Source organism: Chaetura pelagica, unplaced genomic scaffold (genome assembly GCF_000747805.2).
Source record: "Chaetura pelagica isolate M959 unplaced genomic scaffold, ChaPel_1.0 scaffold48, whole genome shotgun sequence".
Taxonomy (NCBI): Eukaryota; Metazoa; Chordata; class Aves; order Apodiformes; family Apodidae; genus Chaetura; species Chaetura pelagica.
The window spans coordinates 1584355-1605457 of NW_009954241.1; the positions used below are offsets into that span (position 1 = coordinate 1584355).

At 37.1% G+C, this 21103-nt stretch overlaps 1 protein-coding gene across 1 annotated transcript in view; it reads right to left on the reverse strand.

The window, feature by feature from the left end:
* Positions 1–783: 783 nt before the first annotated feature.
* The window catches only part of NRDE2 (NRDE-2, necessary for RNA interference, domain containing), a 40985-nt gene continuing 20665 nt past the window's right edge, over positions 784–21103 (reverse strand). Inside the window, exons 3-14 of the mRNA XM_010003747.1 lie at positions 20029–20244; positions 17844–17993; positions 16333–16795; positions 15741–16143; positions 11977–12110; positions 10111–10231; positions 8094–8269; positions 7039–7425; positions 4856–5784; positions 2408–2546; positions 1574–1645; positions 784–909 (exon numbers count right to left, since the gene is read on the reverse strand). Of these exons, the coding sequence (XP_010002049.1) occupies positions 784–909; positions 1574–1645; positions 2408–2546; positions 4856–5784; positions 7039–7425; positions 8094–8269; positions 10111–10231; positions 11977–12110; positions 15741–16143; positions 16333–16795; positions 17844–17993; positions 20029–20244 (3316 nt within the window). The remainder of the gene's footprint in view (positions 910–1573; positions 1646–2407; positions 2547–4855; positions 5785–7038; positions 7426–8093; positions 8270–10110; positions 10232–11976; positions 12111–15740; positions 16144–16332; positions 16796–17843; positions 17994–20028; positions 20245–21103) is intronic.

A 21103-nucleotide genomic window follows, 5' to 3' on the forward strand; every position in this document is an offset into this window, starting at 1 on the left:
ACTTATACTTCTTGTACGATGGCTGCCTACACTGGGGTCAAAAGGGAGTCATCAACTACAAAAACGAGCCACTTAAGAGATGCATTATGGGTACAATTTCATCTTTAATATATCCACAGTTCTGTTAACTTCAGAAATAAAAATCCATTTCCTTTTGAATTTTCAAATATACAGGTATATTTTTCATAAATATTCATATTTAAATGGTCATCTGTCAAAACATACAATTCCAAAATGGGTGCCTGCTTAAACAAAGATTTAGCTTTTACTAACAGTTTATGTACAGCTGTAACTGCTGTTTGACTTGGTAGTTATATATACACAGGCATGCATACCAAGCTGAAGGAAATAACTGAAGTCTGCCAACTGGAGGACAGTGGAGCAGACATTTGGCAGATGTTTATTTCCTGTGCTGCTCACCAAACCATAGTTGGCATGTACTGGATCTCTGCTGAACTCTGAGAATGTACATTTAAACAAGAGAATAAGAAATACTGGCAAAATCCAACAGGAAGATATTTCTAAGAGGGCATCCTTCTCTGGAAGGATACTTGAGGGAAATGGGTGCATATTTGCAGGCAAAATGCAGCACTTGACTGCAAGATACTCACAGCTAGTAGAACTCCATTTTGATAGCAATTTTTAAAAAAGCTTAAAAAAAGAAAACAACAAAAAAACACTTAAAAAAAGTACATAATACCCAAGTCCCAACAGAATTCCTGTTTGAAGAGACAGGTCTGTTAGTTTTGGAACTATCTTCTGTACTTCCTCTGCAGTCTCCTTTCAGACCTCTAATAGAAGATCCAGCTCTTCCAGAGGTACCCGCACTCGCAGCTCTTTTTCAGTCATTAGGTCAAGCGTCTCTTGCAGATCATCAGGGAAATACTCCACTGCATCCATATACAGTACCTAGAAAGACAATGACAGTATTTTCTGTGCCATCTTTCTGTTAGAGCAAGAAACACAGTATAAAGATGTACCTAGATAGGCAAGCAACTCTGTGGCAAGAACATAAGAAATATCATACACTTCAAAATAATACAAACGGAAATAGTACTTCTACAATGACAGCAATGTAGATGTTTCATCAAGTCTTTTCCATCTCTTACTAAATAATTTTATGCAAAAAGATAAAACGCAGGTGAAGAGGCACTGGAGCATTTGCAGCATACATAGACAATACCTGAGGAGTTGCAGGTGCTCCTGAATGATTTCTTATACTATTACCTCTAAACTTCTGTGTGCCTCTGTATTTCTGCTGCTACCATGCTGATGAAAAAACATGGTCTGGGAAACATGATCACTTCTAGATGACAGGAATTTATTATCTCCTTACCTCATGGAACACAACATCCTTCTGTTTAGAAATAGAAACAGCACTGACCACTGTATCTGTTTCCATTTCAGATGCATCTCTTATTTCCAGAAAATCTTACAGTACTTCTCCTTCAAAAATCTCTCCTTTCATTTGCATATAACTCATTAAAAACACTACTGAATGGTAACTTATTTTTTTAATACAGAACTCAAAAAATTAGTGTATGATGACAGATCTACATTTTTCTATGCTTACCTTTGCCCAAGGACAGTTTTGAAGGGCTTTATAGAACAATCCTTTACTTTTTTCTTTTTTTCCTAGTGAAGCCTGTATGAGAAAAAAATGTTCATGCTTTAATGCAGTAATAGCTGAAATAATAAAACCATTACCTCTAAGACAAAGAAATCACTGCTGAAAATCTCAGTGTTCCTCTGCTGAGGAATACTTATTACGATGTATTGTGGTAACTGCAATTTCATAGCTTACATGGGTGACAGTCTTCAATGTAATCTAAGAGATGTCTTTTAAGGAGTTCCAGGGCTTTACTTGTAAGACAAGGAATAGAAGAGTAGCAGAAAGCCTCTGCCAAGTGTTTCAGTTGAAGTCAGGGACTAGAGCATCTCTCCTGTGAGGAGAGGCTGACAGAGCAGGGACTGTTTAACCTAGAGAAGAGAAGGGAATCTTATCGGTGTGTACAAATATCTGAAGGGGGGGGGAGCCAGGCCCTCTTCAGTGGTGCCCAGTGTCAGCACCAGAGGCAGTGGGCACAAACTGAAACACTTTTTTACTGTAAGATTGGGTGGAATCCATCTATTGATTTCTTATGACATATTTTATCCCCGTAAGATAAAAATAACTTGCCTACTCCATATTAAAACTACAGTCAGAAGCCATTACTCCTAATCCATATGAATTACATTCTCCCTAATATTCACAGCAATAAGGAGCATTACAATTCAACCGTATCACCTTGCAAATTTTATAGGTATGGAAGCATTTATTATTCCTTTTTTAATAGTACTGTAGCTGTGTTCATGATAAAGTCCAAATATGGCAAAAGAAACCATAAAACTGATACTTTCTTCTTACCAGGAAGTTCAAATACATTCTCCACAGCAGTGGACAATGGGTACCATTTTCACTCTGAACTGCATGTTCAAATAGAGCTACAATCCGGTTTGTTAACCCAGTTTCAGGAATAGTAGAATGTATTTCACCAATTCCTGCCCTGAAAAAAAAAGAAACCACAATCATAGAATCTTAGGGGTTGGAAGGGACCTCGAAAGATCATCTAGTCCAACCCCCCTGCCAGAGCAGGGTCACCTAGAGTACATCACACAGGAACGCATCCAGGTGGGTTTTGAATGTCTCCAGAGAAGGAGACTCCACAACCTCCCTGGGCAGTCTGTTCCAGTGCTCTGTCACTCTCACAGTAAAAAAATTTTTTTCGGATATCCCTTAATCTTAAACTAAAGGACCACATCCAGGTAAGAGAAGGTAAAGATCAATGTACTCTAGCACTCTATGTAGCCAGGTCTTTGTAATTCATGCTACAAACTCTGAATTTTATAAACCAGATTTTAAGCACTTGCTCATCTAATCAACACATTTCTAAATAGGAAAATCAGTTAAAATAATATAAATTAGGTATTTTTGTGAAAATTCTTTTAGCGTATTGAAAAATTGATCCTGTTCAACCAGAGGAGGTAATTTCTCTTTGAGAACAATAATCATTTACCATTCCAAGCCTGACATCACAGCTCAAATAAATTTAAATCTAGGTCAGCAAGCTTTCTTCTGCTGCCCGGGCAAGCCTGTTCAAATTTACCTCTGGCACCTCTGGAAGACCATACATTGGTCTTGGATCAAGGCCTAGATTACAGTTCTGGATCCCAACCACGATTACAACAGCAATCCCCTAAATTGCAGGTATAACACAAAAGCAGGTACATATGTTTCACCGAAGCACTGATTTCTATTTACAGCTGATACAGACTGTCTTATTTTTAAAGCTTGAGCTTGAAGAAACAGCCTGGTGCACTCATGGCAACACCACTTCTGTCTGTGTGCATTCCCTTAGCCTGCCAGCTTGTTCTATTCACTCATAACACTTGCTCCGAGCTTGCTTCTTTTTTTCAAGGGTCTTTGAGGCCTCTCATCTTAACCTATGCCATGAGAAAAACTGATGTAACCTATTCTGCATGCAGTCAGACATTTTAAGCATTGCACCTCAGCCTGACTTACATATGCTACTCTTTTACCCTGCATGTTCACTTCTTCAAATAAATTCCAAGCACTTAAAAAAGCAGAAATATAAAATACAATAGGAAAATGTCACACATAATACAGACAATTTCTTGGTTTGTCACAACATCACAAAGCCTTAGTTTCCTGCATAACTGACAGGCTATTTGTCTCTCTGTTGCAGTAGCTCAGCTCTGTGCTTGCAACATCCATCCAGTTAGAACCTACAGGAAAGGCTATGCTAGCAAAGAACAACCTGTAAAAAAGTAAATGGCATGGAGAAAATCACCATTCTGGAATCTTAACATCAGTTTCCAGTAACAATGCTGAAAACTTAACATCGTGTCAGTCTGTAACTAACAGTAAATCAAAATATGACGCCCCTTTACATTTGGTGACTGTACAATTCTTATTAAAATTCAGGATGACATACACTGACAGCTCAGGAATGTCATGTGTTCGTGCCACTTGCCAGACTGTGGCAATCAAAGCAGTGGGTGCACCATAATTTCATCAAGTGTGAGTAATGTAAGCCTACAGCTATGCAAAGCTCCCAGGTAACATTTTCCTAGAAATCTCTGTTGCTATGTGCAGACACAAAGCCCCAGGCTGTCAATGTTATTAGAGAAATGTAGGTAGCAGTGGAGAGGTAGCTCCAAACAACGGGTAGACAACAGTTAGAGACTAAGCTTTAAGAATGAGCACATACCTCTGTTACCCACATGTCATATCCTTTCCCAGGAGCAAAATCACTGAGCTCAGACCAATCTGCAAATTCAGGAAATTTCCAGCCTCTTCTACCTAGCAACAGCCTCATATGGAAACTAAACTCCCAAGTACTCACTATGGAAACAGATCTGCCACAACTGAATTCTGTGATCCAGGAGTAAAGTAGGGAAGCAAGCTCAGTCAGAAACTGCAGCACAGCTCTGTGTTACTCTCCTTATGGCTGTAATATTAAAATGCAGACATTTCTGAGCTCACAGTGTCTACTCCTTGGCCACTTAATCAGGTTCTTAGTTATTTACATATTACTTACAGAAATGTGTACATCTTGATGTCAACAGCAACAATCAAGCACACAATCTGATCCAGTAAAAAATATGTGAGACTACCACGTGTCTTTAATTCTACACAGGATTCTGCCTCTGCCTCACTGCTCAGTCTTTAACAAAGAGCTTTCCCTAGCTACAGATTCTTCATCTGCAAAATGAGAACTGTGATAGCATTTGCTCTGTTAAGTCATCAGACATATGAAAAAAAGCATAAACATATGGAGCTGCAAGATATTACCTCTGGACACTGTCAGTGAGTTTTTTTCTCATCTGCTCTGCTTGGATTGCAAAAAGCCATGGCTCTAAAGAGTTTGTAGACCTTGTGACACCATCAAAAAATCTTCGTGCTTTGCTAGCACTGTGGGACTTCCTTTGGATGTGGATATATGACCTCCAAAGAGACTGGTTGCTAGGATACCTTTTCAGAGCCTCCGTTAGTGCTTCTCGCAGAGGATTCAAAGGATAAACACTAATTTTCATGTGGAACCTGAGTAAATTTGTATGCAGCAGTGTGACAGCTTCAAGAGCAGTGGGAAAGTTTTGAATGCCAAAATTCTCTCCAGTATTTTCAAATTTCTGTGGAACGGGGGCTTCAAGTTTTCCTGAAATCTGTGCATATATTAATACTGCAGCATCAATCCCAACAGTCAAATACTGGAACAGTGCATAACAACCAACCAAGTTAACCAGCTGATTAGTATCACTGATTTGATCCTGATCATAAACCAGCGTTTTACTTAAATAATCCTGCAGTGCATGCTCATACGTTTTACGAGCTTTCAAGACATTCACAGATAACACTTGTCCACTATAAGGCACATATGTTCCACTTTCAGTCAATTTGGTCAAGATATGAACTGCACGGGATGTAACAGCTCCTTCTAGACTTTCCAGTAATTCCACTTCCAGCTGAGCATAAAGCAGACTGAGGCTGCAGAGCAGGGGACTCTTCAGTCCTCCTGTCCCCGCCGTGGAAAGCGCCGTGTCAAATACCTTCCTGGCATCATCAATGTTACCAAGCAGCCATTCCAGGTAGGCATAGAGTTTCCAGAGGGAAAGGTGGTTTCGGTTGTCAGGTGCTTTAAGGAGATTCTTGGCCAACTTTTTACTCTTCCTCCCTTGTGCTTTCAGCTTTTTCTTGTTTTTTGTTTGGAGACACTGAACTATCTGCAGCGAGAATAAACAACAAATTTTGAAAGGGATGGAAAAAGAAAGGAAAAAAAGCCAAACAAACCTCACAGCATTTCTTAATTTTATTACTGTGTTTGTTTTCATGTTGTTCCATATTTCATCACCAGCCAGATCTGTTGCTGAGTACTGTAAGCTGTCAGAACTGCCTGTTGGCAGCTCCCTCCAACACAAATTACAGTCTTGACATTGTTACTCCTCCCACTGCCATTAAATAATACCAGGTTTCACTCTTCTAAAAGGCCAACTGTTCAAATAAAGAGCTTCTAACCTGTAATGGTTGTTAAAAGGAAAAGAAATTATTCTGTTTGACCAGATGCAGCTCATGACTTGCACAATTAAACCTCCAAGAAGCATTTCACAGTGAGGAATATGATGATAGACAAATGTGGAGATTGGATGTGAAAATTACAGGAAAGCTTCTGGTCAGGTAGTGTTTGGATAGGAGACAGGGAACTCATAGAGTCATAGAGTGGTTTGCATTGGAAGGGATCCTGAAGACTATCTAGTTCCAACCCCCCTGCATAGGCAGGGACATCTTCCACTAGACCAGGCTGCTCAAAGCCCCATTCGACCTGGTCTTGAACCCTTCCAGGGAGGCGGCATCCACTACCTCCCCAGGCAACCTGTTCCAGTGTCTCACCACCCTCATACTAAACTCTCCATAAAGAAAGACAACACTAAACTTTCTGAAGTTTTAGGAAGACAATCTGGACTCTTACCCTTCTGTAGGCATCTATTAGAGCATTTTTATTTAAATAAATCCATATTCAAGTGATTAAGGTGTTATTTCTTTCAATAATACTACAAACTAACTTGTATAGGAAGTAATAAGTTTCTTGATGAGGTGCTCTTATCATGGTATTGGAGATTATGCCCTTTATAGACAAGCCTGGTAAAAGTACTTGGCTGACTCACTTTGCTTTGTAAAAAAAAAATCACTTGCATCCATGTCAGCCCATCATGCAGCATACTTTATAGTAGCATTTATCCAAGACTGTATGCAGAAAATATTTGGTTACTTACATGTATGTCACTTTGTAACATGTACTGAAGGAAAGGGGTTGGATTTTTTTTTTCACTCCCAGATCAACCTTAACTGGCATTTCCTGTTTTGACTATTTAGTCTTACAAGACTTAATTTTCATCCATACTAGCTTTCATTCAATATAAACATTAACACACACAAAAGCCACACATCACAAAAGTGATTGTATGTAGATTCCTTATTACCTTAGAAATTTCATACTGTAACCAACAACTGGACAGGTCAGATTTTTCCTTTCCTGATAACAGTGGGAATAGAACATGAAAAACATTCTGTATGAACTCCTCTCCTTCCTTATAATGGCCTATATGATGTCTCCCTCCTTGCATTGTGTCCATATGACCAATACTGTTGAATCCAGAGAGTGGAAAGTGAACAGCAGTCAATGGCTTTTCATCAGAAAGCACACTGTCAAAGATGTTATTTTCATCCATGGCAATATAGAGGTTGGAAGGAAAGAGTTTACTTGCACATGGAACTCCCAGGAATTGCAAAAATGAGTAGAGCAGTTGATGCTGAAGACCTGGATTAGAAAGCCGGATTAAAGATGGTCCAAGATCATCAAATAATACCTAAAGAAATTCAAATTAAAACAAACTTTGTTAATTTATGCAATCAAACAAAATTAGCAAACCTATAACTTATGTAATTAAAAAATCCTGTAAATACAATTTATAATTGCTATTAAATGGTAATAGAATGTCATTCAAATTAAAAACAGGCAAGTTTTTATTCCACTCACTGTAAATTTGCTATCAAGAGATTTCTTTGCCCCTGAGTATCAGACACCTTCACAGGAAACTGATATGATGAAGACCTGAAAGGTTATTGCTTAGGTCACTTAGCACATTTTTATTTGGAAATTCACATCTGACTTGACCTATCTCCCCCCCCCCAAAAAAAAAAGAACAAAACACACTTATCTGACTTGAAAGTAACAAAACCTTTGCTGATTTAATGCATATAATTCCTTTAACACAGTTTTCTGTAACATTTCCACCTACAGATGAGAGAAACCACAGAACAGCAAAGACAGTGCATTTGCCTACAGCCTTTTCCAAAGCTTACTGTGAAGCTTCAGCACAAAACCTCCAGAAAATGTTGCACAGAAAATATTTCTTTCCACATGCTGAAAAGGATTACTCTCTAAAATATCCACCGGCAATGAGTTCAAATCAAAGGATAATTCATTCTATAATCTCCCCTTGTATTATCTCCCCTATAATAATATCACAGTGACCTGTCTTTCTGGATCTTCACAATCTTCTTCAGTTTCCTTTTTGGTTTTGTCTGGCCTCCAAGGTAACCAATGTCTTGCTTCACGAGAATATTCAATATCCAACCAAATATGCCACCTGGGGAGAGTTTTATCCTTTATTTCTTGATCCTCATCTATCTCTTCATCATCATCATCATCTAAAACCAAATAAAGACAAACACCACCCATGAAATTATTAAAGATATATTAACCAACCAAATCCAAAGACCAGACTTGTCATACAACTTACTACTTTAAAAATGTTAGCAAAACCACTGTTAATTAAATAGATGTAAGACAGAGCTGAAAATCTCCATGTCACAGTTCTGGGTTTTGACACCAACTCTGTAGAAGTAGGAAGTCTTCAGACTTTTTGAACCATTAAATCAGTGTTGGCACTCAAAACTTCTCAGAGAGGAGAAATAAAACACTGACAGGCTGTGGGCCATTTTTATCAACAAAAGTTTGCAAGCACAGCCAGGAGTCAGTAATCTTTTTGTGCAAATTAGGTTCTTCACTTCATATCTGGGCATGCAAACTCAAAAGTGTTCTATGAACACTCGTGAATAAAACACCTTGAGAATCACTGTAAGTTAAAAGTAATACTGTAATGTTAAACATCATTCATTCTGTGCAGAAACCGATGAACACCTGTAGGCTAAAGGAAAGCTTGTAGAGATTTTAAAATATTTTTTTTCTTTCTCAAAGTCCTCAAAACTTAAGATTACCTTCACTATTTATGTTTTTGGTACAAAAATCAGGCCATTTCTACATCACCTACAAGGTCTTGATCCTGACATTTCCCATTCATTAGGTAAAACACTCCCATTCCCACTTCTTCAATTTTGAGTAAACCCACCAGGTGGTGGCAGGATTTTTACCCTGTTTTTTTGTGAGCTACAGCCCCTTCTTTAGTCAGCAACTATAAAAAATTACAACATTTCCAGAATCTAACCAAAGTTTGAAAAACTTGACTGTTTTGGAGATCATACACTCTTATACATCTGAACTTTTGGGCTTGCAAAGAATGGGAAAAAATACTGATACACACTGGACCTGCCCAAGACTAGTAGTGGTCCTCTTCTCTATACTCAGTCTTCTGAATTTATGGGCAAAATCTAAAGCCATTAGCAGTGGGACTGCAAACCTCAGTCAAGGGGCAAGGAAATGGTATCTTAATCCAGGGACTAGTGAAGTGCAGGATCATTTTTCAGTTCCTCTGTTTACTAAAAGCAAAGCCAAATTTACTTCATTAAAGTTGCTTACAGCAGCAGAAGCAGAAAAAGCAGAGACAGCTCATCTTTGGTCAGACACACTCCAGCCCCCTGCTTCCCTTCAAAACGTATGTTTGAGAAACAGTTCTTGACATTAAGGGAAGTATTGTACACCAGAAGACAAGGTGGGACTAAGCACCAGGGAGGCACTTTCTGCATCTCTGCTCACCCAGAAAAACTCTAGCTAAGTGAAGATGCAATTCCTTCATTTTCTGTGTCACAAACAGCAAGGAAAAGTTTTCCTCCTATTTCTACTATATTCTTTGCTATAAGAAACTGAAATCTAATTCTAAAAATAGAATCATTAAGCAAAGAATCCTTAAGACAACTATCATCTAACACTGTAATTCCATCTGATCTACCAATATGATGAAAGGGTCTGATCTACCAATATGATGAAAAGGTCTTAAGTGAAGTAGCTTCCTTCGGTTTTATATGGGTGTGGGTCTCAACCAAGCACTCACACCTTTAGCCTCTTCAGCACAGAGTGGAGGATATGCCATCCTCTCCTTCACTCTCATCCCTAGGACTAAAATAATCTATAAAAAATCATACACAGAACACTCAACACATGTTTTTGCCTGTAAAGTGTCATACAGTTTATCTTAATCTTGGTAAATATTTTTTAAACTTGTATACAAAAACACAAGAAGAAACAGCTTGTATTGCTCAAATGCTTAGAAGAACATGTGGATATACAGCTACACTTATGGACATAAGCATACCAGCCTTAAGAGCAATCCAACCACCCTTCTCTTGTTGATGCATCCATGCTTTCCAGCCTCTTGCACCTTTTTCGCCAATTCGTGGTTCTCCACTATCCCAAAAAGGTTCAAAGAATTCCACCTGTTGTTTTGGGCAATGGGAAACAAAACAAAACACAGAAAAATATTTTTTGCTGTTGTACAGATGCCATCTGGGTCAATTTAAGTTTTCCAAGCCCTACAGTCTCTTATCTGGGTGCAATTTCTGTAGCTAAAGACTTTGTTAGATGACCTATACAGATCCTTCAAGGATAAGGATCTAAAGTCCGCAAGATGTAGCTTTCATAAACCAAACGTCCCTTCCTCCCCATCTTCCATGGGACCATATTTAGATTATCATATACCTATGGTTGAATCAAAATGCTGCAGTTGGACACAAATATGACTGGACAGAAGACAAGAGGAAAATACCAGTAAGGACTTTCATCTCTCAGGTTTCAGGGTGGTCAAGAACTTCAGGGCACTGTCCAGTGAATCAGAATTTCAGGGTTAGTTCTGACTTTGTCACTGCCCACACGCAATCTACCACCTTAATCAATTCCTCCCTGTGTATACTTAGTTCTAAGGACCAGCTCTCTCCTAGCAGGTGCTTCTGCTGTGTACCAAACCTTGGCTTGGACATTGAAATGTGACTGTTAATACAAATATTAACAATAAAAGTCAAGAAAAAGCAAGCCTTGACATATCAGAAAATCAGCGCTTACAGCAAATGCAACATCTAATTCTGTTCCTCGTGGATTTATTCTTTTCTCCAAGTGAGAATGTGAGCACTGAATACAGTACAGAAACAAACAATTCAACATTGAACAATAATGCTTCTGTAAGAGGGCAGAATGTGCAATTATTTTAAAATCTGTTTTCAAAATTTGCACTTTCCAACATAAACACTGTCCTTTTAAATTCAGGTTCCTTTCCACCCCACTTTCTTAACAGTTTCTAAACACTGCAGATAATCTTGCAGTTTTTCAAACAACTGGAACTTTTGGCTCTTTAAGAGGACACCACTATTACTGAAACTACAAGACTGCTCCATTTGTGGGCAGTGGTATTAATTTAGAGACCAAAAAACATGAAGTTTCAATAATGGTTGCTGAGGAAGGAGAGGTAATAAAAGGAAAGAAATTTTCTGTCCTCTGTGGTAGCCCAGCTGCCTTAAGCCCTCTACCCCTCATTAAAAAGGAAGCAGCACCATTTCAGTGGGATGATGCTACCGTGGCAAAAGCCCCCACCCCGAATATTAACTTACCGATTATTATTAGGGTGCATGCCCAAAATTCTCCTGAGCAAATCAAAAGTGATTTATTACTTTAACAGAATCAGTTGACTGGAATCTCATGGGTCAAATAAAAGATACTTTAAAGCATGAAGGTGTTCCTTCAGCCATCAAAGAATTACAGAAAACAACAGGTAACAGAGAACCTAAGAACGCTTGCAAGAACCATCTAGAAAAGAAGGAAATTATAGTTCAACTCTCTCCCATCAACACTAATAAAAAACAACAGTTTGGGGAAAAGAAGAAAAGAAGTGCGAACTAGACATGGATTTTGATCAGATAGCTTTTTTTTTTCTGTCTTTAATGAGTAAAAAAGAAGCCACGAAATGACGGGTTATCACACTTCTACGATACATAGTAGAAGCAGCCATTTGGCATGTAGTTCCAGATGACCAGCCCGCATTTTTCCAACGCAAGCATCACCTTGAAGAACCACAAAGTAAGTTGTGATTCTAAGTGTTTCCCTATGTTCTTAAAAATTCATCAACATTTTTCTGTTACAGCATTCTCTGTAAAGCACAAGGACATACATGCACTTAAATGGAAATTGCTACCTGTCCCCTTGTTGGCAGATCTTTTACACTGTCAGGTTTGAAGAAGGTGAAGTCAACCAGAGCCTGAAACAAAGACACTGCTTTCTCGGAATGGCCAGCTTGTCTCAGAAAGTGGCACTGCTGAATAAATATAGCTGAAAAGTAAAAAAAGATAAAATTTTAACATATAAACAAAAAAAAAGTTGCAAAGTATTTTATTGCAGACCATAAATACACAAAAGACATACACGAAGTGCTGTGGAGCGTGATTGTTTTGGAACAGTATCAAAATCAAAACTACAGGGAGTAACTAGCATAAATGTATATCAGAATTGTTGTAGCTTAATTAAGAACTCCCACTTTAAATGCACCAAACAGATGAGTTTTTATTTATGTTACATATGCAATGTCCGTGTTGATGAATAAAAGTAATACAGAATGGATCCAACTTCAGTTTACCCAGTATGTGTCAGAATGGGTCATAGCCCTTCTTGAAGATGCTGGGTATTATGTGATTATAACAAAATCCTTTTTGCCTCATTCTGCATGTGATAGTTACACTGGTAATATGCTGGTAATACACCATTTTCATTCCAACTGTCATTCCTTTTTTTTTTTTCCTTTAGAGAAGAACTAAGCTAGGAGAAGTCCAGTCTTTTGGTCAAAGTATTACTGCTAGACAGTAGAGAAGAATCCTATCCTGTGCTCTTCAACAAATTATTTCTGTAATCACTGCCATATCCCTACCACACACTGAGCTTCAAGTCTCAGCTTATAAAGGGAAGCAAAGCCCTCATTTTTCTATTCATTTATTTGCAATGAGAGTCTTAAACGAAAGAGCTGTAGAAATAAAAGGTATTATTAAACACCTCTATTATTAGACAGTTCCAGGATATTTCAGAGATATTCCACCACTCCAAATTACACCCAAGACTTAACAAAACAGTGGCTGTTAAAAAAGCAAATTGCTCTAAACCACATTCTTAACTGGCTTGCAAAAAAACCCCCTAAACTCATAAATCGAGGCTTGAATAATTCATTGACCATTTTGAAAACAGTTCTTCAAAAACTGTTGTTTCTTCACTAAATGCATTTGCTTTGGATGGTTTTAAATGATCAAAATACTTCAATGTCTAGACATAGACATGAAACAACATAGGTTAGCATCAATTGCTTCTAATGATAATCAAATTTTTTAATACTAAAGAAGCAGAAATTATTTACTCCTTTTAAGTGTATTCAAAGTAACATCTGAATGCACATGTGTGAACATGAAAATCTGAATTCAGCTAGAATATACAAGCTACGTATTTAATTCAATTTTCCTGCAAAGTCAACTATTGTTTCTGATAACAAAGACTTGAGATTTCTGAAGAAACTTAAACAACAAAAAGTATGTTTAAGGATATAAAATAATATTCCAAAGTATTTTAAACAATTAATTATTAATTAATTAATTAAAGCACTGTGTCCAACTGACACTGAAAAAGTTTCTGTCTTCAAACAGATTCACTTTGATTAAAATAGTCTGAATGTACAGAATCTCTCATCAGGATTTGCTGCCAAACTGAAGCCAAAAATAAATTATAGCATAAGATTTTCTGCATGATAAAAAATAAAAAGATATTTGAAGAAATGCAAATATCAGCATTTTCTTTGTGGTAAAAGCTGAACACAGCAAGAATACATACTTAATTCAGTCCATGATGCTAAGACATTTCTGCAGCTGAACTGACCTAAAAGATAAGGATGTTTCTCCCCAGCTAGTAGGCGTAATTTAAAAAATAAGACTTCACTTCCAGAGCAAAATTTGAGAACGCTTACCTTAATCTGCTTGACATTAACAGTTCATAGTCAATTAAAAATACTATGCATTTTTATCTCAAAATTTAAGCAAAAAAAAAGATATACAATTTTTAATTAATTTTTACCTGTTATCTTGACTTGTGTTTTGAAAATACACCCACCCTTTTCCAAGCAGATAATACCGCAAACCGAATTGAACACTAGATGGCACAGTCCACCACTATTTAAAATTAGCTCTTATACTTCATCATTAGTGAAGGTCAAAGGTTGACAATACACGCCTACCATATATCTACACTACTACTGAACTCTTAATTAATTTATGAAACTCTTTGTATATTTATATTAACAAAAAATTTGGTAATCTTCCTATTAACTACTCTGACAGTTCAAATTCAGCCCAGGAATTAGATAGTTGTGTCATGAAAGAAAATCTCAGATCAGGAAGTCTCCCTACTGGAAATTCCTCTACTCCTATAATTTGAATTCCAAAAGAAAAAAACCACCATCACCAGAAAACACCCAAATCCCTCAACAGTGTTCATAAACAAATCACTGTAGCTTTAATACAGAATAAGACATTAAGAGTAGAACAGAAATTTAAATGAAGTTGAGTCAATTTTAATTTTAACTCATCTATAGACATTGCCAGCAAGCAAGTACTTTGAAAAATGTCGGTCAAGCTAACATAGTTAACTAGTTAAAGGAACGGTATTAAAAAAAATTCTCGTAGCAGTTGACAAATACTACTTCCTGAGTCAAATATGCCCCGTGCAGGGAAACAAAATGAAAAAAAAGAACCAAACAAAAACAACTCTCCCCTTTGAAAAAAAATACGCGCTGAATAAAATATTTCTCCTGAAAATCATTCATTGTGGTAGTGTTACAAAGCGACTGAAGTTGGAAAACAGAGACAGCAGAAGCAATTAGAAGCTATCAGGCAGTATAATATCCACCTGCCAGCACAAGATTTTTTCCTTTACAGCGTATTTTCCAGTGCTTGATCCAAGATGAATCAACCAAAAAACCGTTAGAGATCTGAACACCTGAAACTAATTTGTAATCCAGCATCTCAACCTATAAATCTAGACTGGATATTGCATAACAGCATCACTGTCCAAACAGCAGTTATGGGACTTGGATAAAAATAGAGGGTCCTTGGACTATGCTTCACATGAAGAAATGTAGACTGCTTTTTAACAGTCCTTTAAATTTAAAACAAATTTTAAGAGGAAAAAGCAAAAAAAACCCCATATTCATGGTGACACTAATATTTTCCCCTCCTCAGTGTATTCATAGATTAATAATCACAATGACCCCTTGAGGTAGAGAACCAAAATTGAAATTATATAGGTTAAATATTTTAGCTCCAAATAAAATCTAAGCCCATGCCAGAACTGAGCAGACTTGTCTCTTCCCTGGATCCATTCCAGCATCGTAACCATCTGACTAATTTTCCTTCCAGGGATAATTATATAATAAATTTTAAGTGGTAGATAGATGCATGGTATTACAGTTTAGAATTCTCCATCTATGAACTGGGATGCTCAAGAAAATTTAGCATCAGCCATCCCATGTCCCATGTCTTTTCTGGATTAAAGTAATTAAAACTTTTGAAAAAGATATAATTGTTTTTTCACAAGCTAATTTTTTTTTTTTTTAAATAAACATTCTTAAAAGATAAAAGCCCATCTCCCACTGTTGGCTGCAATTCTCCAGCCCAGACATTTGTGCTGTAAACTGCTCAGTACATTACACTTTACTGGATGTTATATCACAAATTCTCCTGGGGAAGAAAAGCATCTGCTACATCCATATTTGGTTAGAATATCTGTTTTAATTCTCAGCTAAGAAATCAGGATGCCAGGCATTCTGAAGAGAATAAAAACTTCCTGTCATACATAGTAAAGTCTATTCTTACGGAGAATGTACTCAACTCCAACAAGGACCATTCTGACCATGACATGAAACAGACTTACCTAGCATAGCTTCTTCTGTGCCAGGCAGCAGAGGATGTGATACCATGCTGCCATCCTGTACAGCTGCCAAGGTAGTCAAACATTTTCCATAGAGACTATTGATTTTTGAAACGGAAAAGGTAGTGAACTGACTTTGACAGAACAGGAGATACTTCTTCCATAGCTCTGGATTATTGGGGTGTAAGAAAATTAGCTTCTGCCATTCTTTAATCACAGCTGGCGGTTCCCAGAATTCTGTGCAAAGCTTCAGTCTGGCAAGTTTCAGATCAACATTACTTGGATTGCTTTCAATGGCCCTCTCTAAAATAGCCAGCTTCTTTTCTAAGATTAACTTCAGTGATTTTCTTCTTACTTCCTGCTCTCCCTTACTGGCATAAGGGCTAGGTCCTCTCATTAATTCATCCTTAAAACAAAGAGAAAAATCATTACAAATTAGGAAGAATCATCACTAGAATAATGAGAAGAATGCTGACATTTGTGAAGACAAATTAACAGTTCATTCCTCACCAACAGAAAATACACAGTCCTAAACAAATGAAACTACGATATCATGTTAATTTATTACTTAGAATAAGCCTGTTTGAACACATACCTGAAAAGAAACAAATTCCATCCAAGCATTAATATCTCTTGGGTTTTCTCTGACTTTCTTGTTATGTTCTTCCACTTTTGTCATTAGAATGGAGTTCATGTTTATCCCAGGCTCTTGATTTGTTTGCTGTGTATTTACAGGCTCATGGTCTGTACTCTTGCACCCCTTTCCTTCTAGCCACACTGTAGTTGATGGATCATAAATCCCAAGAGGATTTACCTCCGTTGTGTTGGAAGAATCATCAGTTTCCATTTGGGAAACTGGTATAAAAGCAATTGGGTCAGATGGAGAACTTTTATTGACAACAGAAATCCCATCTGTGTTCAGCATTTTCACATTGTTCTTTGTGAAGTAGCGCTCAGGTTGCCTCTGTAACTGCTTCCTTTTTGATGCAGAACTGTCCCAAGTTATACACTGCTTCTTTGCATCTATGCCAAGACAGGATTCTCCTCTCCTTTTATATCTTAGAAGGAAAAATATAATTAAACATCTCCTAAAATACCCATTAGAAAAGATACTTTTTTTGAAAGATAGCATCAAAGAAGTACTTTTAATTAAAAACGACCAGAATAATGTATGCATAGACCTTCAAAAGTGTAAGAATGTGGTAACTTTTCCCTTAATTAACACTTAAATTTATATTTTTTCTTTCAGTCATCAAAACTTTTATTATCATTATTCCTTTAAGTTCAACAATACCTGTCATGCTCCGCAGAAGTAACATTTTTTTTCCTCCTATCATTTTAAGCCATGTAGACAAATGTGGAAAAAGAATGACAGCATTATATAAAGTTATTTATATTAGATTATTTTAAACTGAAAACTAAGACATAGTAGTTCAGTAATATCTTTCTGTATCCTCAAGCCTCTCTTCATTTTATATGCCAAGAAGTGGGCCAGGGCAGGGAGGGGAGTGACAACAACATGGGACATGGAAAAGAAAGAGAGATCAGGTTCATAAGGCCACTATAATCCTACAGAATAAGAATATTACCAAGAATGTCACTTCAGTGGCAGATGTAGTGACATGCAATGCTAAAATAACACTTTTCATTTCAAACAATAGCTGACAATCTAAAGGTGGAAGAAAATTTGAATGGATTGTAACCAGGCAATTATATTGCAAAGGTATTACACTACAAAAATAAAATCCATAAATCCTCCGTCCTCCACAAATAATTACTTCTTTATATATAGTAAAAATTCTCCCTGAGAACATCTAGCTGTAAATGTACATACAAAATGTACGAGCCCAGCGTAGGCTCTTTTAGATGGGCTTCACTGTTAATGTCGCACAATGTTCTAAGGGGTCCCCATAGTACAAGTAACCCACTAAGGTTGCTGAATATATCTTTCCATCTATAGTCATTTAAAATGAAGGTCAAATTTTGAAATAAAACACTCAGTTATCTTATTTTCTCATCTGCTACAAAAAAATTTCACAGCCAGACTCAAGTTAGTGAATCTTGAGAAAGTGAGTTTGAATACCAACAAAACCCAACATACTGTACCTTGCTATGTCCCCTCGGTACAGGGATTTGTAGGCCCAGTTTGCAGGGTCTGGTTTCTTGTCGATTCTGAAGGTTTCTGCTGTGAAAGCCTGGATATCATCAAGCCAAACAAAGCGATTGCTGCTAAGATTTGATGTTTTCTTATCTAGACTGAACAAAGGAGAACAAGTGTGTTCTAAACACTGGTAACACATTCAGCATTTACAAAACCCAGGAAACATTGCATTTCTGTAGTTCATAATAATTTATGTTATATGACCATCACTGCAAAGTCACACACTGGGAAAGAAACAACTGGAAATACTCCAATAGTATCATCAAAACAAAACACAAACAGTCCTTGCATTTCCAAAAATTGGATTTAGGATTATGAAAGGTAATAACCAGATTTAACCAATTAATGGCTCAGTAAACTATAATCTAAAAGCCATATATTATTACTTTTAAAATTTACTTTTGTCTTTCTTAATTGTAGCATCTTCTTTAAAGGGAATAATCTGTAAGGGATTATGTAGATTAGCTGTAAATTATACCCATGCATTTGGTAAAATAGCATGCCAAGTGCTTCATACAAATGACCTGAAGGGGAAATTGCCACCTGCCTCCAAACTGAACTTCCAATCTGAATTCACATTACAAATAAGTAATTTAGTAAATGAGTTTTCTAGTCTGGAGAAGCTTTCCAAAATTTCACAAGATCTATTGCATTTAGAGCAATTTTGTGATTCAGGTTTCAAAAACAGTTTCCTGAAAACTCAGTATTCTCTCAATATAAACCACTTATGGAAAAAAGTTAAAATAGCCACCCTGAAAGAACTTCAGGCCCTTCATTCAGGCAAAGCTGTGGCTGGTCTAGGAAACAGCTGATTAACCAGGTTCAGCACATAATTCCATTGCATCCAGCCCAGAAACTCTCCAGCAAAGAAGAGTGATTGGGCAGAGCAGAAGGGTTGTAGCATCCCAGTCATTTTTCACTATGCTTCCTCACAGCCAACTAAACCTTCAGTGCCACAAGCCAACAACAGAGTCTTGGAAGGTAGTGAGGGTGGCTAGAGGCAGCAGACAAGTATCCACCAGTATCACTGCTATTCTTTCATGGGAAAATAATCTTAAGAGCCCTTGGCATAGACATGTGCCCACAAGCCTATGCTCTCAGATCCTGGTAAATCTGCCTGGAAAATAAGAAAGCTGGAGGAAAGGCAAAGACTGCCTGGATGACAGCCAGCTATAACAACAATGCCTCAATGTCACCAAATCCTCATTCTGTCCCCAGGAGCTGCTGCAGTGCTGTGAATTAGAGCCAAAGATGCTGATGCTAAAGAAAAAAAAGGAACTAGAGAATCAAAGGGAGGCAAAATGGCAGCTCAAACCAGAAACATGACAAGAAATGGGGAAAGGTAACTTACATAGCCAGTTAGATTTGGGCTCCTTTGAATCAAACTATCAAAACCCAACAGACTGAAAAAGCACAGCTAGGTGTGACAAACCTGAATACTCAGTGCATTCACAGAACCTCTTTTACTGCTCAAAGATCGTGCTAGTCACTAGATACCTATTTTCTTGTTGCATATAAAAATGACACCCCCACTAATTACACAGTACTTCAGAGCTCCTGGAATTAACAAAAATGACACAGCAAAACAATTTCAATTGTTCAAATCTCATCTAGATGTACCATGAGCAGTCAATGTCTGGACATAAATGTTAAAACATACAGCAAACTTTGTCTTAATATCAAAAAAAGGCAATGTTAAGTCTATGAGGACACTATCACAAGGTAAACACAGCTGCATGCTAAGACTTTTACATTATTTAGGAATAACATTTAATGCAATCCCTCTCTAAACTCTGACAGTAAACTGAAGATCCAGGAAAGGAATCAAGATGCTTTCAAAAACTGACGTAAGCTTCTATATGTCTTTAAAAATACATTTCATTACCATAATAACATGCTTTGTTCCGCAAACAGTACTTCAAATGACAATCACACCTGAAAAACTCTGACTAAATTTCTATTTCATTTCTATTTTCATTTTCATTTTCATTTTCATTTGAATGCAGGGTTAGTCATACACATCTCCAAAAAATAATACGCACCAGTGGAATAATTTAATTCGTAAAATTGAAGAGACATGTACAAGAACACAATGAATGTATGTCTTGCTTAGTATTAATCAATACATACTTTGCTGCTGCTTCCTTTTCATTATTTTTACCACTTCTTGTGGCTTTGTCCTTGATGTGCTTAGTGTCCAAATCTGATTCGCTACTACTGGAGTCCCCTTTGTTTTTCTTTTTTGTCTTCTTATAATGGTGATGCTTTTTCTTTTTCTTTTTCCTTTTTGTACTTGACTGTTTCAGGCTCTCATCTGTATCACTTTCTCCTGATCTTGAAGTAGTCCTGCTTGGAAACAAGTACATGTATCTATACACACCTATGGTATCTAAGTTCACAATAATTTCACCCTTTACCATTGCTCTACCTATGTTTTTGTAGATGAGTTAGCAGCAACACATACAATTCAAGTGATATAAATTTGCACTAAGCCACAGTTGTCTTTATTTCTTCAGCTGCTGGAATTACTGACAACTAGTCTTAAAATTTAATTGTCAATGGCATTTTGATGTGTGATCTGTAAAAATATCCGTTTGTTATTATCACCAAAATTTTACACAATTTATTTGGGGGTACTAAGACAAAAGAAGCCATGAGAGAATCATTAGTGGGCCTTTAAAATAAACACACACACTCCCCCAGGCAAACCAATGCCCCCCAAACACCACATATATTGGAGTAATTAAGTTTTTATTAAACTGAGAATGTACCCTAGTAATAGGCAAAAAGATCACACATTTCTCACTACAGTATTTTTTACAAGTTCTTTTTCAAAGATTAATGATATACGGTGCCTTTACTATGTCAGTCTATCTGAATGGCAATTTGTAAATTCATTAGTTTTATGACATTAAAGTAATGAAAAGATCTTAAGAAATACAAGCAAAATACATTACTATGAACAGAACAGTTATTGCATTTCAATCACACAATACACGTAAAAGAATAAGTATACAAAGCTGTGGCTGCCCCATCCCTGAAAGTGTTCAAGGGCAGGTTGGATGGGGCTCTGAGCAACCTGGTCTAGTGGAAGGTGTCCCTGCCCATGCAGGGGGGTTGGAACTGGATGATCTTTAAGGTCCCTTCCAACCCAAACCACTCTATGAAAAAGATATACTCAGGTGTGATTATAAAGACATTATAA